We start from the raw sequence: 18,572 nt of genomic DNA, 5'->3' as shown, positions 1-18,572 counted from the left end.
TATTTAGCAGATGAGATCTCAGAAATTCTCATTCCCTGACTTCTCTTACCCTTTAAGCTTTGCTTAACCCTGGGGAGTCAGTCCCCCATTCTTAACAGACTACCAAAGGATCACAGAAAGTGGCAGTCTTAAACTATGCTCTTATCCTTTTGTTAATATGTCTAAAATAAAGACAGTGATACCTAGAATCATCCAGTTTTTATAGCTATGCTCTCAGTGTGACAGAAACATGAAATGCTTCCCTAGCCCTGTTCTCAATTATACCTAGTGAGTTTCTTGTGGTTTTTATCCTGTACCACCTTCTGCTGTTTTCTAATATTTTTGGCAATGAGTAGTGATTATACTGGTGGGTTGAGAAAGAAGAAAGAGAAAAGCAAGTGAAGTCATTTTAGGGTCACAGCATGAACTTGCATTAGAAAATTATAGTTATACGTACCCTTATCTCTTTCATTCCCAATTATATAAGTAGGGAGTTGGGTAGATCAGACACTTAAAAAAACAAACAAACAAGTAAAACTATTCTAAATCTGACAGCTTTTTAATAGGAGAGTCAAAGATTGCAGCTGGAGAGTTGAAAAGCATAACATCTAAATTTAAATCTCTATTAACAGTGCTTCAGACAATTTTTTAGTTTTCATCTGAGGACACGCTTATTGATGTTAGAGAAAGGGGAAAAAAGGGAGAGGGAGAGAAACATTGACATTATGAACACTGATAGGTTGCCTCTCATAGGTGCCCTAACCTCTGACCAGACTCAGGATACAAGCCTGCAACCCATGCATGCACCCTGACTGGGAATTGAACATTTGACCTTTCAGTTTACAGGCAATGCTCCAACCAACTGAGCCACACTGGCAAGGAATCTTAAGACAAATTTTGATAAATGAATATTCACTGAAAAACAGGAGTGAACTTAATCTATTACCAAATACTTTTTCTAATATCTTGAAAATCTATGAGGTTTTGAAACCTATTTTTAATTTGGTTAGTCTGTTTTTCTACTATCGTGTCCTCAAAAAAGTTGATTTCATAATTTGTAATTTATATGATGTCCTCTGAAGACCATTTATAAAAAGCAAAATAATTTCCTATATGTACTGTTTATTAATGATCTAAATGATCTAGTACACAGATTTTTAAAAATCATGGTTTTAGTTTCTATGGTATTTGTTACCAAACAAAAATTAGTAATGACTGCAAACAGGAAAAACAACCCAAGAATGACTCTTTTATACTCAGGAAGAAGACTTAGTTTATGTTTATATGGGTATAAGTTTGTAATTATTACAGTCTTATTCATTTATGAGCTTTTTTCACATTTTAGTACATAAAAGCTGCTTTCTCATTCCTTTTCCATTTGTCATTACTTAAGATAAATGAAATAAGAATCCCTACTTACAAAGTTTGAAAAAACCAGGAATGAATGCTAAGAATTACCACTAAAACTACCCATTCTCTCTGTGTTAGTGGACTAGTGCATGGCTGACATGTAGAGTTCATCAATGGGAGTCGTCTAAGTAGTGCTTACTTTCCATCATTTACTTTGTCATTTATTTTCACTGACTTTTTTATTCTATTATTCCTCTCAACAGTGTTAAGTTCTGTGTTCCAAGGTACGTTGTCTTTTTGTTCATATCATACCCCTGAGTCTACAACAGTGCTTGGCACAGAGTACTAACACAGTTTTTCAATGAATCATTGTATTTGGAGAGTGATAACTTTTAAAGACAAACAAAAAAAATCTGCATTACTTTTCATTTTCCTGTAAGTAAATATTAAAGAAAATAACACATCACTTCTAGGCTTACTTGATCCAGGCTAATGGATCAATCTATATGCCCCTGAAGCTTCATACAACAGACTTATATTAATTAAATTTAACATGTTCAAATACCCCACAAATATTAAAAAGGTGGGCTAATTAAGTAAAAACAAGTTGACAAATAGCTAAGATTTATAAAAAATTATTCAGTTTGGTACACTATAGCATTTCATTCAAAACATACATATATTTATACATTCTTGGCTTGTGTGATTTCTAAGCATTGTGGATCTTTATTATGCTTATAGACTATTGACAATGTTTAAAAGAATCATAGGATTTGGAGAAACCTTGGAAATCACTTGGTTCCTCTCTATTGATTTTTATAGATATGGAAACAGATCCAAAGTAGCCAACATCAAAAAATCTAGAGTGGATCCAGATCTATCAACTCTCAGTGCAGTGATTTTACAACTATATTGATAGACAGAAATGAGAGAGCTAATATACCACAGAGCTTTCCACACACTACAGCTCTTTACATATACTGGGTAGTTTCTGATCTTTCCTAATTTTTTAACACACTGTGGTGATTTGGTTTGTAAAAACAACTTATATTCAAATCAGCATCAAACCAAACTCTATTCTTACTTCTAGTGCTCAGAAAAATAACAGGAAATAGTTGTCTTTTATAATTTATCACTAAATAATAATTTGAGAATGATCATCATTCTCTTTCTACTAAGTGGGTCCTTCAGAGCAACCCTTATTGTGCTCTGATGGTTCACAATTTAAATTCCATGCACATAATGCTGGTATAATCTTGGAGCTCAGTGAAAGCCTCATAAAATAGTTGACCATTTTGGTGTTTCTCACTGTTTCTTAATGGATGCTTTTGTATGAAGAATGGGAAAGTTAAAACAAAACAAAATTAAAAAAAAAACACCAGTTCTCCTCCTATCTAGCATTGAGTGTTTCTTTGTTTTTTTAACTACTTTATTCTTAGCATTCTGGTCTGCCATACCAGTGGCACTTTGAGTACTTTGCTGCTAGTGAAAGGAGAGATTGAGTCTACCATGCTATGTGTAAGGCTTTCTCTAAACTCTAGAGTTCAGCAAGGAGAATGTGAGGGTCCAATTGTGAGTGTCCCTATATAGTTTCAGTTGCCACTGGCTGAAATTCCAAAGCAGAGAGCCAAATATAGGGTCTCTATTGTTCGGGATTATATTAAATAGGTAGGAGACAACACTACCATAGCTCCCAAGAAAAGTTGGGAAGTTGGAAGAATACTATAAGATACAGTCCAGAGTATCATTGGAGGTTATGGTATACCTATGCCTGTAAAACTCTCCCAAAAGTTCTTTTTCATGATACTTCTTACTTTAGTTAGACTCTGTCTCAGTCCAAAGAAGGTTAATGGCAACTTACACAACAAGGCATACATAAAACATGGATAAAGTGTAAATAAAATATTTTTAAAAAGTAGGGTGGTAATTTTATTGGAATAGAAGTTACCTCCTCCAATATAATTCTTTTAAACAAATAAAAATGTTAAAATATACTTTATGTTATTTCACTTTTTGTATTAAGGTAATTCATTCACCATATATTTTGTGAGCAAGGCAGTGACATAAGAAGACTTAGAGGCTGGGTTTCATGATGGAAGGAACATAAATTCTGAAGACTATGGTTAAGATCATAGGTTCTGCCAGGTTCAGATTAACCTATCAAAGCCTCAGTTTCTTTATCCTTCAAACGAGGCTAAAGTCTACTTCATGAGATTACGTTAGAACAGCACACAAAATAGCTATGCAAGTATAAATATGAATCCTTTTCTCAATAAGCATGCACTCTAGCTAAGAAAACTATAATCTAGAACAGTAATTTTCAACCAGTGTGCCACAGAATTTTTAAAATGTGCAATACCTGACTTTAGTCAGGAGCACTGACCTCTTTTCCCCTAGATTTTGAAATAAAAAATGACAACAGTCAAAGCGACAATAGTCATCTAGTGCAAATGAATTAAAATACCTATTTTTTGTCAGATCAACAAAAAATATATATTTTTGGTGTGCCACAGAATTTTAGTAATTAGTTTCTGTATTCTATGAGATGAAAAAGGTTATAAATCACTGGTCTAGAGGAAGAAAGTGATGAGTGTCCTAAGAGTTACAGATAATGTTGTTTGGAAATTCAGAAGAAAGATTTTACATCTAGCTTAAGAATAATGAGAAAGATTTCATGGAAGATGCTGCATGGTGGGGGGTGCCTTGAGGGATGAGTATGATTTAGTATTGAAGATAGGAACGCAAAGTCACGAGGTGAGGCAGTGGTACACAGTTAATAGCCAGATGAGACATAATCAATTCTACTTCATAGTATAGCATAATGGAACAAGATCAATAGAAAACTTACTACAGTTCTATTCAAAAACAATATTCAGGGCAAGTCAGAAAAAGTGACTTTTCATATCAAATTAATGTAATGAATCACATCATTAGTTAGAAGAGGATTAAAGCCAAGATAAGGACTAATTTACTTCCTTCTGTACTTGTTCTGAGAGGCAGAGCCCTGGAAGTACCTTGCCCTGCCCTTCCACTACCCCTAGCCTTGCCAGTGATTCTTGCAGCAAGAATGGTTTCAAGCAGAAATCCAACTATAGATTTGAGCATTGAGGTCACTATATACCATACTTGCCTTTTCCACTTCAATCAGGGAACACCTAAGAGAAAATGTTCATTCAAATTTCTAATAATGTCTGTGGTTCAGTACTCTATTTCCAACTGCAAACCCCTGGTTTCACAATTTTTTCTGTTTTTCCTAATGACAGAAGCTTTTAAACCAACTTTGGATGCTAAGAAGAGATTTTTCAGTGGCCTGTAATCTTTAAAATGCATTTCATCTTTTAAAAATAAAATGAAAGGAACAAAGAAAAGGGTATTAGAAAAAAATGCAAGATTTAGGAAGAATCAAAAGATAGAAGTTAGAATGAGTAAGCCCTCAACCAATTCCAGGCAACATATGGAAATTACTGGAGTTCTTTCTCCTTCTAGAATGGTTCTCTTTCTCTCTGGTATGATTTTTTTCATTATTTATTTTTCTCTTACGTTTCTAAAGAAAAAAAGTGATTCTCATGAGAGAGTAACACAAAATAAAAGAAAACAGCTGGCTGTGGTCCATGATTTATCATTCACCCCAAAATGAGACTCTTTCTGTTTTTCAAAGGCCAGTGTTTTTTCCAAATAGTTACAGGCTCCACTTACACAAAGTCAATTATAATGAAGATACTGAAAACATAAGGAATAAATCTAGATGCATCATTCAGAAGATAGGGCAAAGATGTAAAAGTCAAATTCTATTTTAAAATATTATTAAAACAAAAACTCTGTATAACCAAACTAGCTCTCACATCCTAGCAACAGCTGACTTACTTCAAACAAAATAAAATATAGTAAAATCTAATTATAAAAATTCCTTGTCTTTGTGATGGTGGGTTTTAACTGGTAATTAATCCAAATATGTGCAAATGATTTGCACACCAACTTCTTTCATAAACCAAGAATACTATAATAGGATCATCCACTTGGGCTGTGGAATAAAGACAACCCTCTGTAGCTCTTCTTACACAAAACATTAATGTAAAAAAAGAAATAACAGCTTTAATCTGCCTGGGGAAAACTCTTTTAAGAAATCAGCAGTATAAGAGTTTTAGAAGGGAAAAAATGCCACATATCTTAAAACAAAAATCAAATTTAGTTTTCTTTAAATGGTTGGTTGTGTCTTTGTTCCAACTTCCAATCTGGCTTTTTAAAAGTTACATTCAAACTATTATTTTTCTTGTCTGCCCAAGCCTAAAAGGGAGACCTGAAAACTATCTAGGTACCCACAATAGGGTGAGAGGGTTCTGCCAGTAAATCGAGATAATTTTGTGATGTTTCCTTCTTCTGGTATGTTAGAAAACAATTTCTAAAGGGAATAAATTTTCCCCCCTTTTCAATGTTTTTGTTCGTTTGTATGTTTGTTTTTAGATTAGGACTAGCACTATAAAATGTATTCCTGGATCTACAACCTTTGGCCTGGGCAACTTTGTGAAATTCACAGAATATCAATTCTTTCAAGGGACCTGCCTACGAAGGCAGAGAGGGTATGGTTAGCAGTCAAACTGGACATCTTTGGAGTCGTTTAGTAGTTTCCAACTTACTGCTTGAGGAAAAAGTAATGAAACAAGGATTTGTTATTGTCATGGGATTATCTGTAAAAGTTTTAAATTTATGGCTTTCTATTGTGGGGGAAGAAAAGCAGGAGGGTTAGAAAGAAGGATATGATTCTCAGTTGAAAAGATTACCTTTTAAAGTAAAGGGGAGGTGATGGAGAATAATTATACCATATATCAAGGGCACTATTCATCACACTCCACATTTAAAAACTAAGGAAATTGTTTATAAACGATGTCTGAATTTTTCCCTTGCAAGCGCAAAGTTAACTCTTAACTTTTGATTTTTTCTCTTGGAATTATTCCTTCTTTGTCTCAAATACTTTTTTAAAAAGTTAAATTTATTGTGTTACACTGGTCAATAAAATTATATAGGTTTCAAGTATACAATTCTATGATACATCATCTGTATAGTGCATTGCGTGCCCGCCACCAAAAGTCAAATCTTCTTTCAACACCATATTCAAATACTTTCAAAATCACTTTTGGATATTGACTTTTTTTTTCCTTTAAGTAGACTTTATTTTTCAGAGCAGTGTTAAGTTCAAGCAAAATTGAGCCGAATGCAGTTTCCATACATTCATCCCACACACGCAGAACTGTCCCCAGTATCAATATCTTACACCAGAGTGGCATATTTGTAACAACTGATGAAGCTACAGTGACACATCATTATCCCCTAAAGTCCATAGTTTTTATTAGGGCTCATTCTCAGTATTGTTTAGTCTGTAGGTTTTGAAAAATACAGCATCCAGCACAAATAACACCCATTTTTATTACAAAATCACAAGCATGTAATTTTGTAACAGAACAATTATCACTCAAGCACACCATGTGACACTTTAGGTGAACAGTTCAAATTGCTGTCAGTCTCATGCCAGGTACTGATGTACTCTACCAATCACAGTCAAGCAAGTCTTACTTCTGCCAGACCCTATATACAATCACATGTATCCACCATCATAAATAGTCTCTGCTTCACGTATTCAGCCCTCCTTCCCCTACCAACAGATGTTGACTTGTAAAGTAGTTTTGGAATCAGTATTTATAAGCATGGACAAGACCCTCAAAATTTTAGACATCTACTAAATTAATTAACTGCTACCCACTTAAAAACAAAGTGTTCAACGGAAGGAGCAACCATAATACTTTCTTAATGGTAAGCAAAATTAACAAAAATACAGTGTCATTTCACTGCAAATAAAAGAATTAAGAAACCAAGTGTAAGAAGACTAGAATGCAATCACACTACTCTTTAAATTAGCACGGAACCAGTGTGGCTCAGAGGACTGGGCACCAATTTACATTACCTTTTCCTGTCCTTGGATTTCATTTTGAATGTTGGTTCTCATAAGGCATGATCTGTTTTCCCACTGAAAGTTTTTATTTTTCAACAGCTTGCTAACCTAATATTTTGCATTTTTGTACACTTAAAAAATCCAATTTTGGACAATTTTGAACTGAATGCTCAGGTCAGGAATTTTATCTTTAGAAGAAAAAACGTGGCAATATTGGCAACCACAGTGAGCAAGGGAAGAAAATTAGGTTCTCTTCTCTCTCTGCAAAACTTCCTTCCCTATTTGATAAGAGACAGCTGGCTTAAATTTACCGCAAAGTATGACCAATTCCTTGGAAACAGACCTTTACACACACAACATTATACCGGAATGTGACATCAGTGGAATCTGACATCAGCATTCCATTTGAGTCACAGTCTGGTCCCCACCCCTTCCTCCCAGGAGACGAAAGCTCAGGTAACCAGGGAGCAGCTCAGGTAGTACCTTGGGTCCTGACGCCCAGGTCTGCCAGGCGGAACCGTCTCCGGGAGCTAAAAGCACTGGTGGCAATCACTGTTTGGGGCTAGCTGCCAACAAGGGAGAACGTTTTCTTTGAGAGATAATTTCTAAGAGGGAGGCAGTGCTTTGGAAGTAAAGAAATGAATGAGCCCCCCAAATCATCACTTCTCACTTTATCACTAGCCGCGGGTGAAAAGGAAGTCGATTAAATCAGCACTCACTTTGGAGAGCCTCGGGCAGCCAAGCTGGAGGGGAGGAGGTCTGAGCTGTCAAAGTCACACCAGTGCCTCTAAACCACAGATGTTTAATAAAGTTGCACTTCCTGAGACAGGAAGAAGTAGTGTCATGGTCTCGCCTGAACCGTCGCTAACCTCGTCCTTTCTTTTTGGGAGTCAAGGCGCAGCCGAACCATCTTACGGAAAGTTTGAAACACTTCCAACCGTTGTACGTGGCTAGACTGGAGTGAGGCCCCGCGCCTGTCCTTCCTCGCGCTCCCTCCGTCGCTCCAAGATTTCAGTAGTTAAAAGGGAAGTGGGGAATCCCTTCTACACTTTGGAGCGATACTTGCGCCCCGGACGAGGGTCTACGCGCTGCCGGGCTCTCGGAGGCCCGTGCGCCCCACCCACCGCCTGCGGCCAGGGGGCGGCGTCCCGCGCAGGTGTGGTGGCGCCGCCCGCTCTCCCCTACCTTCTTCACTTTGGCCTCCAGGTCCATGTTTGCGTGTCAGAAAGGTTCCTTCTCCTGTCCGGGATCTCACACCCAGGTTCGCCTGGCTTCCGACTATGCCGCGGGTACTGGGGGTCCGGGGGAGATATCTGCCGGGACTCCGGCCCCACTGCAGCCGCCACTCATCTGGCGCCGTCAAACTTCCGCCGCCCAGTCCGCGGAAGCCGTCCGACTGCGGGGACGGGGAACAAAGAGGCCTAGGCAGCCAATGGCAGCAGGGCAGCGCCGGCAGCCGCCAATCACCGAGCGCCTCACGCACCTTGGCGGCCAGTGTGCGGTGGCGTCGAGGTAAGGAGCGGAGCAATGTCCGGGGCGGTGCCCTAGGAAAGTGCTCCGGGAGCCGGGACCTGGTCTCTGCGGATTCCACGGTGTCTGTCGACCCACTTTTAAAGTATTGGGGGCCCAGCCTTTCCCCAGCTGAAGATGAGGAAGATTCCTTTTCCATTCTGGCAGCTTGTGCAATACTTCTGTATCCTGAGGAGTACTTATCCCACTACTAACTTCTTGATTTATTTTCAGGGCAAGGAGAAAGACAACATACTGCGGAGATTGTTAGGGATCGCTGTGCTAGGCATTGAACCCTAATTTCACTATTGAATTGTGGAGAGCGTCTTTCTTGAATGCATTTCTCCAGTCTCAAGCACTGGCAAGAAACCTGTTGTAAAAGTGTACACCTGACACCTATATTATTAACCAATGTCACCATGATAAATTCAATAAATAAATTTTAAAAAACAGGGTCTTGGGGGTTGATCCTAGGATGGAGTAAGAAAGACTTAGGGTTCGAAGTGGGAACCCTGGGAGCATGGTTTAAAAAAAAAATAAAGGAACTTCATTTCATCTAAACATCAGCGAAGATTGTTATGTATGTTTTCTGAGCATTCAATTGTTCCAAAGTGAGGATAGTGTGAGTCATTTCAAAGACAGCTTGTGTCATTCCTTTGGAAGTAGAAGCCTGTTCTTTGTCCCTGCTATGGGAACTGGTGTGAAGCTGCTCCTGCGTCTCATGCTTTGATGAAACAGTTTCATAGGTCTAACACACAGCACTGGAGCACCAGCACAGGATCCATTTCATGGCCTCATTCAGGAACAATTGCAATGAATACCATCAGATTGGTGGATCTGGAAGGGATACCAGAGATTAAGTCTGGCTTTCTCATTTTACAGGAAACTGAGGATACTGGAGGTGCAAAGACCTCCTTAACATCTGAGTCTCCTGGGGCAGAGTTTGTGCTCCTAAGTCTTTAAGTGATGTCTCCAGCATGTTTGGAAATGTAAACACAGCATTTTGACTAAGTAAAAGAGGAAAGTCCAGGGTTTTTTTTTTCTTCAGTTTGATGTTATGACAACACAATATAATGGGTGGACAGCAGATGATTTTCTAATCTGGCCCCTACTTTTAAAATGAAAAAAGTTCCAAATAATGTAGATATTTAGGTTCAGATGTCTCTCTCCTGTGCCTAGAGAAACTTGGTATGAAAACATCCAAAATTTATTTTAGTCAACACTTTAAATCTTTTGTTTACTTGGCTATTTGTTAACATAATTCAACAGAACATTGATTTATAATGGGCATGTTTTCCTTATCCTATTAATAAACTAAAAGTGGAGTGACCAAAATGGATCATGAATTTTTCTTTTCATTCAGTTGAAGTAAAACTTTCCCATCCCATTTTCCCAAACTATCCTAACACTTTGGGCCCCCGAAAAGTTCACTCAGTGTAAGATCCAGTAAACATGAGGTTTATGAAAAGGCATTTTGGTCTCTTTCAGGGAGATTAGCAGATGGAAAATGTCCAGTAAAACAGTTTAAATAAGGCATCAGACACATGTTGTAACTTAAATCCTGGGTTTAGTTGGTGGGATTTCAAAGATCTGGATACATTTATTTTTAACCACTGAATTCTGCCCTTCATCTCCTTCTTGCCCACCTTCCCAGCATTACTTTGTATGTTTATCACTGGCAAGGATGTAAGTTAAAATTCAGTGATCTCTCTCTGGACTCATTACTATACCACTTATATAGAAAAAAAGTTGATGTAGATAAGTGCTAAGTTAGGAGTCTTAAACTGTGAGTCCCTATTTAGCTATTAAAGTGTGAAGTTAGGTATTAAGGAGTTAGAATTGCCACTACTTGGTGACTAGATGTTGTTGATGAAAGAGAAATGAATAGAAGATAACATACATGTTTCTTACTTGATCACCTATGTGGATGGTTCAGGAAAAGAGACAATATAAGATAAGCGGTAGGATTTTGTTTAGTTTTGCTTTCTTTGGGGGATGGTATAGATAAAGGGTACAGTTTTAAATATAGTGGGTTTGAGGTTGGGATATGGAAATGAAGTATCTGAATATAAGTCTTAGAAATGAGACCTGGACTGGAAATGTGATTTAGGAGTCAATATTCTATATAGTTAAATAATTGGAAAACATGGGCAAAATAAGGTTAACATGGGAGATTGGAAAATAAGAGAGTATCAGTGACTACAAATGAGCAAAACTGAGCAAGAAAAGCACAAGAAAGGAGATAAGGCTAATGAGAGGGTAAGAAAAACAAATGGAGTGGAGTTCAGGTAACCAAGAGAGGAAATTCAAGAAGTAATTAGTCAACAAATTATAGATGAGGACTAAATGTCCATTGGATTTAACATAAAGGAAATCACTGGTGAACTTGGGAAATGCTAGCTATTTCCCAAGCATTTAGGATAATGGCCAAAGGTAGTAGCAATGGGTATGGAGAGTTAGAAGGAGTAACCAGTGATATTAAAGAGATAGAAAATACTGGAATTGATTGATTGGTTTGAAGGGAGGAATGATACAAAGCCTAGAATAATTTTCCAGAATTTATTGTTGGTGACCTATATGGTGGATGTACTTCACTCCTTAATGTAAGAAACAAAAGAAGGAAGATTGAGAAAAATTAACAGATTTACTGTTGTATGTATTGATTTAGCAAAGGCAATTTGCTGAGTTTGATAGTTAAAAGAAAGCTCTGGGCTGGAGATACAGGTGATTGATTATAAATACACTGTCACATACATATACACAAATACATATGTGCATATAAATTCAGGCAGTAAACATACTGAAAACACTAGGGGAAGGAAACACCAATAGGAAAGATTTCTGTACTAGGTGAGGTAAATTTTCAAGGTAGAAACAACTACACCTGTCTCAATTATTAATGTGGTCCCAGGAGTCCTCTTTAAAGATGTTAGTTATTTCTCAATGCCCATTAGAGGCACTCCTGAGCTACTAATATAGCTATTATTGCTCATTAGCAGCTTGTATAAGATTATACATTGTTTTATAGGGAAACACCAACATATCACAGAGCAAACTATTACCAGTAAATTTTTTTTTAATTGAACACACATTAGGGATTGGCTAAGTAAATAATGGATGAGCTATATTCTAGATTTATGATAGCATAAGTATTATTGTTCTGAATGATAATACATAAGAATTTTTATAATAGGAAACATATAATGTTATAGGAAGAAAATAAAATATAGAATTGTATATACATTATACTCACCACTCTGCAAAATACCATACACAGAAAAACAACATGAAGAAAATACACTAAAATGTCAGGAGTGGATTGCCTTTCATAGTTGAGTCCATGGGGATTTTTTTCTTCCTTTAAAAAAATATTCCATGATGAGCATGAAATACTTCTTAATGGAAAAAACTTATTTAAAAATATATTATTCAAAGCATTTTAGGAAGATGGGGCAATGGCAGCATACTTTTTAATCTCTTTCAAAACCCACATTAAAAAACAGAACAAAAAACAGATCAACTAGTTAGCAAAACTAAGAACCCATGGACAATCTTTGCAATGGAACTAGGTGGCAAGGCATCTCCATAAACCCCAAAACACAAACAATGAGAACAAATTACTAAAAGCCACAAGACATGTATATATAAACAATTTTGTGGGGAGAAGGAAGGGAAACAATGACTGATGGACAAAGAACTCAAGATGTTCTCCTCCAGTTATTCGTTTTTAAACACTGCAGGCCAATTTTGTAAAAGAAACTGAAGCAGAATAATTGAAGGGGCTAAAGCAATATCATTCTTGTGATGTCTTAAAACTGATGCTCCTGGACTCCCTTCTAGGAGAGGATCACACAAAAGAAACCACATGGAAGGAAATCTAAAATGAATAGGATGGAGAAAAAGAGGCAGTGGAAAGTGAATGGCTAAAGGATCATTCTCTAATACGATAGCCAGTAACCATACGTTGTTATTTAAATTTTAATGAAAAATCAATTACCCAACATTAATTAAAATTAAAAATTTAACTTCTCAGTCACACTAGCCATATTTCAAGTGCTCACCAGCCAGAGAGGGAGGGTCAGGAAATCCCCAAAATACACTACATTTTTTAACACTTCATAAAAACAAGAGAGGATGGAGTTCTCCAATTTAGGACATGATTTTCTAAACCTGGCCTTACTGTAAACATTCAGGAAATTAATATCACATAAAAATGGACAACAGTAAATTACCAAGGTCAAATTTGATACAAAATTATCAAAAAAATAGAGCACAATAATTTCCCTACAGATACTGAAAGAACATCACAAAGATGTGTCCACAGAACAGAACAAAACTGTAAGCTATTATTTTAAAACAAGCTAAGAGACATTAAAAAGTTAATACATGCCAGAAAAGAACCATACAAAGCAGATTTTTTTTAAAATTCACAAGTGAGGTAATAGACCTCAGGAAAGAATTAGAAGTGAAGAAATACAGTATTATATAAATAGAGATTAAACTAAAAAGACTATGAGGTTAAAAACTGATAATGCTTAAGAACAAGAGAAGGTAAAAAAGGGATTTTTTTTCTAAAACATCAAAAAAGAAAGAAATACAAAATATTATAGTTAAAGTAACAAATATTGAAAATGGGATAAAAAGATCAAACATGTGAACAATAGGAATACCTGAAGACAAAAACCAAACCAAACCAAAGGAACAAATAATACCAAAAGCTATGATTCAAGAAAACTTTCCTAAATTAAAGTAAATGATATGAAAGTACAAATTGAAAGATCATATGCATACCTGAGAATATCGACTGAAAATAGCCAACACAAGACATATTCTGGTAAAATTATTGGACTTTGAAGAATAGGGGAATAAATTCTTTGGGTATCCCTCTAGGTCCAGGGAGGGATATAACCTACAAGAAGAAAATTACATTATCATCAAACTATTTCTATAGTAATCCTTTAGATCAGAAGACAGAAGGATAACATATTAACAATATTCAAGAAAGCTAGTATGAGCCAAAGATTTTATATCAAGTGACTTTCAAGAATAAAGGGCACAGGCAAAGTTTGATAAAGAGAGAATTCAGGAAAAAACAATTTTCATGAGCACTCCCCAAGAAATTTTCACATGGCTACCTAGTGTGTGTGTGTTTGTGTCTGAATCTTTCTTTCCTTTCTCCCATGAAGACAGCAATCATTGGACGTAGAGGCCATCCCTAATTCAATATGACTTAATCTTAATTAATTATATCTACAAAACTTCTATTTCTAAATAAGGTCACATTCTGAGGTTTCAGGTAAATATGAATTGTGGGGGAACATTAGTCAACCCACTATAGTGAAGAAACAAAAGCAACACAGCAGAACAAAAGTCCTGTTTCTAAGTATTGAAAAATGGAAGGTATCATTGGCCATTGTTCCACAGCAAATGCTTTATCTTGCAGAATCGGTAATATCAGAACCTCTTTACTGGTAGTGTTAGTCCTTTCATCTTCCATTTTAGATGCATTGGATTGTTACTTTTGAGAAGCTCTTCTTAACCCCAAAAAAGGCATTGGTTGTAATTTTTCTTCTGGAGAGTTGTGCTATCATAAAAGAACCTTTTGGAGGATGGGAGAATTTGAGATAACATAAGAAAATAAACTGTAGGCCACTTTTGCTAGGCTTGAGACTTACGGTAACTATGTGCCTGCCATTTTTATTTCAAGGGAATTTTAAATCAGTATTTCTCAACCATGATACCAATGACATATTAAGTCAGATAATCCTTTGTTGAAGGGGGCCATTCTGCCTATTGTAGGATGTTTAACAGCATTCCTAGCCTTCACTTACTAGATGCCAGTAACACCCTGTCACAGTTGTGACAACCAAAAATATCTGAATATTGCCTTTGGAGAGCAAAATTGTCCCCAGTTGAGAACCATTGCTTTAAATGATTCCAGAAATCTATGATCTATTGTCATGTAACAAACCACCTCAAGATATACTGGCTTTAAACTGCAGTTTCAGCAGGAAAAGCATGGATCCTTTGTCCCTCCTGCATATGATATCAGCTGAAATACCTGGACTGGAATGGTGCAATATGGCTTCACATGACTGCTGTGTTGATGTTGACTGTTGGATGAGACCTCAATGATGCTGGCAGGTGAAAGACTTCAGTTGCTTTCAAGCATGGCCTCTCTGAGCTGCTTGGACTTCTTTACAGTATGGTGACTGGGTTGCCAGTGTTCTAAGACAGTGAAGTGAAGTGGAATTCATGGCATTTTAGTGATCGGACTATGAGAGTCACATAGTGTCACTCCCATCATGCTCTATTGTTTCAGATAATAAGAAATACCTGTGCAAGTGTAAGGGCAGGAGACATAAATCACACCTTGATGAGAGGAGTGTCAAAAATCACAATTTAAGAAGAGTACATATATAGGATGGGAGATATTGTTTCAATCTTCTTTGGAAAATATAATATTCTACCATATACCTTATTGTAACAAAAATTTACACCCCTTCTGCATGCCAAATATAATTATTTCACCTTATAAGTTCTTTAAGTCTTCTCAGTTCAAAGTCTAGTATCTGTCATCTAAATCAAGTCAAGGTGTGGATAAATGCTCCTTAGGTGTTATTATGGAATAATTGGTTACAGTCTTTGAGTACCGTTCTCTTGATCTGAAAGACTCTGAGATAAAGAAACATGATACCTGCCCCTCACAGACACTCAACAGTTAGTGGGAGAGTCTTAGCCTATCTGCTATAGACAATCCCTTTCGAAAATTGGTAAAACAGGAAGCACATAACAATCCCTGTATCATAGCAATTCTGACATCCAGCTAGGAACTTGTCATTTTTTTTTATTAGGATTCATTCCTACTCATTGGACATGGTTCTTCACTGATCTTGGCTCCACTCTCTGAAATCTTGGTTCTGCCTTCTGAGACATTTTATCTTTTCCATCAAAAATACTCTATATTTGCATCTCAGTCATTTTCTCAACCTGCCCCCTACCCTAGGCAAAAGTTGGGAGTCCAAAGGCCACTTTCCATTTTGTACTGACACTGTTCCTTTCCATCCAAGCTGTTATAATTATTTACATAACCTTGTGTTTTTTTAATGTATCAATGTATGATCCATTCTTTTAGGCCAAAGCCATGCCAACAAATCTCTCTGAAACTATCTTTTCTCTATCTTGTGCTCTCAGTGTGAGATTTCCATGTGATAGCACATTTAGTATTCTTTGATATTCTTAGAAACTCTTTTAAATGCAGACTTATTCCTAAGATTCTTAAGGAGCCTTCTGTCTGTCTAAAAAGTTTTGTGAGTCACTATGTTACTTATTTCTGAAGTCTTAACAACAGCTCCTAAACAGCATTCTGGATTATGTATTTACCCAGAAATCATTTCTTCATTATTGATTTAAAAAAATTGCCATATGAAAATGCAGGGTACAAGAAACAGCTTTACTTTGAACCCAGAAAGTACCAATTCATTTTTATTCAACAGTGCACTCTTTAGTTCATCTCTCCTTTCACACTTATCATAAATCATAAATTCAGACAGTAAAAATGTGGCATGTTTAATATTCTGCAACCATTAAGTTCTAGGTATTTTCTATTTTGTACATTACTGTAAGACAATAGTCTTGGCAAACTTTCTGCCACAGCATAACAATTGCTTTCTTCAGCTTCTAATAACATTTCCCTACTTTCTTTTAAGCCTTCAGTGACAGTATCTTCTTAGCCCTTGTGTTTAATTTGTTTCCTAGAAGCAGTTCAGACTTTCAAATAGTATCCCCAAGAACCTTTGAGTTTCGTCTCACTTTTACCCAAAGCCATTGCCATGTTTTAGATTTTTTTTTGACAGCACTCTACTTCCAGAATCCAAAAGCTGATGTAGTATTTATTGTTTTGTAACAAAACACCCCAAAGTTATTTGCTTAAACAGCCATTCAGTAGGCTTAAATATTGTCTAGGCCAGGAATTTGGACAGAAAATAGTGGAAAAGTCTTGTTCCATAATGTCTAGGGCTTCAGCTGGAAGTCTTGAAGGCTGGGGATGACACAATGGTTGGGAGCCGAAATCACACACAGGTGTCTCTACATGTCTGGTCAATGATGGCTGTTGACTAGGACTATCAGAAACACCAACTATATATGATCTCTCTATGTGTTCTTTCTACATTGGCTAGTTTGAACTTTCTCACAGCAAAGTTACTGGATTCCAAGAATGAATATCCCACAGAGCAAGGTGGAAGAGCATGACATCTTTCTGAACTAGCCTTGCATTTGGTGGAGAGTTAACTCAGCAGACCTAGATTGTTCAAACCCTGCACATTCTAAACAAAGACTAGCTCTGACTGGATCCAGGAGATAACCTCTAAACCCTTGGAATATTCTGCCTGATAAGAATGTCATAGCTAGAAACTTAGGGAACACACCCAAAATGCTGCCTGTGGTAAGGACTGTACATAAGCCACACTATATCGATATGATCTCTTGAGGGGCTATAGATTCACCAGCAAGGTCAGCCAAACAGGCACTCAGTACTTATGTGAATGACTGCCAATAATAACACTAGACACAAATGCTGAGATGAGCTTCCCTGGTTGACAACATTTCATGAGTTTTGCCACACAACATTACTGGGAGAATTCAGTGCTGTTCTTAACCTACAATGAAAGAAGACAACTGGAAACTCATGCCTGATCTCCCAGATTCTGCCCTGTTTTCCTTTTTCCTTTGCTGATTTTAATTATTATAATTAGTTAATTTATTGTTTTACTTTACTAAAACACAATTATGGGTACAATAGGTTATCTGAGTTCAATGAATCCTACTGAATTATTGAAAGTGAGAGTGATCTTGGTGACCCTGGATATAGAAAAGCTTCTCTCTGTTCCATGTGTCTGAAAATTTAGCTGGAAGACTTGAAACATGGCTGGGCATAGAATCATCAGAAGGTGCTTTCATGTGTCTCTCATGCAGACTCTCAGCAGGAATATCAATAAATGGCCTCGGCCTGTGTTCTTTTTTTTTAAGTATTTTTATTGATTATGCTATTACAGTTTTCCCAATTTTTCCCCCTTTATCCCCCTTCAGCCCTGTCCCCCTAATCCTACAGCATCCCCCCTCCGCTTAGTTCATGTCCATAGGTTGTACATATAAGTTCTTTGAGTCCTCTGTTTCCTATACCATTTTTATCTCTCCCCATCTATTTTATGCCTACTAATTATGCTTCTTCTTCCCTGTATCTTTTCCCTCCTATTCCTCCCTTCCCCCACCCGATGAAATCCCTCCATGTGATGTCCATTTCTCTGATTCTATTTCTGTTCTAGTTGTTTGCTTAGTTTTTGTTTTCATTGTTTTTCTTTCCTTTTAGTTTCATTTGTTGGTAGTTGTGAGTTTGTTGTCATTTTACTGCTCATATTTTTAATCTTCTTTTTCTTAGATAAGTTCCTTTAATGTTTCATATAATAATGGCTTGGTGATGATGAACTCCTTTAATTTGGCCTTATCTGGGAAGCACTTTATCTGCCCTTCCATTCTAAATGAAAGCCTTGCTGGATAGAGTAATCTTGGATATAGATCCTTGCCTTTCATGACTTCAAATACTCCTTTCCAGACCCTTCTTGCTTGCAAGATTTCTTTTGAGAAATCAGCTGATAGCCTTATGGGCACTCCTTGTAGGTAACTCTCTCCTTTTCTCTTGCTGCTTTTAGGATTTTCTCTTTATCTTTAATCTTGGGTAACTTAATGATGATGTGCCTTGGTGTGTTCCCCTTTAGGTCCAACTTCTTTG

At 36.8% G+C, this 18,572-nt stretch overlaps 1 protein-coding gene across 2 annotated transcripts in view; it reads right to left on the bottom strand.

Annotated features, from left to right (window-relative positions):
* The window catches only part of TES (testin LIM domain protein), a 59,465-nt gene extending 50,796 nt beyond the window's left edge, over positions 1–8,669 (bottom strand). The window contains exons 1-2 of one of the 2 annotated variants that reach the window (XM_036010828.1): positions 8,459–8,669; positions 7,757–7,839 (exon numbers count right to left, since the gene is read on the bottom strand). Coding sequence is in view for 1 of the 2 variants with exons in the window: in XM_028525770.2 (XP_028381571.1) it covers positions 8,459–8,485 (27 nt within the window). In the remaining variant the exon portion in view is untranslated. The remainder of the gene's footprint in view (positions 1–7,756; positions 7,840–8,458) is intronic. The other variant, XM_028525770.2, reaches the window with a different exon arrangement.
* Between the last annotated feature and the right edge of the window lie 9,903 nt (positions 8,670–18,572).

The sequence above is a fragment of the Phyllostomus discolor genome, chromosome 10, assembly GCF_004126475.2.
Source record: "Phyllostomus discolor isolate MPI-MPIP mPhyDis1 chromosome 10, mPhyDis1.pri.v3, whole genome shotgun sequence".
NCBI lineage: Eukaryota > Metazoa > Chordata > Mammalia > Chiroptera > Phyllostomidae > Phyllostomus > Phyllostomus discolor.
This window is presented reverse-complemented; position numbering and strand designations above follow the sequence as displayed.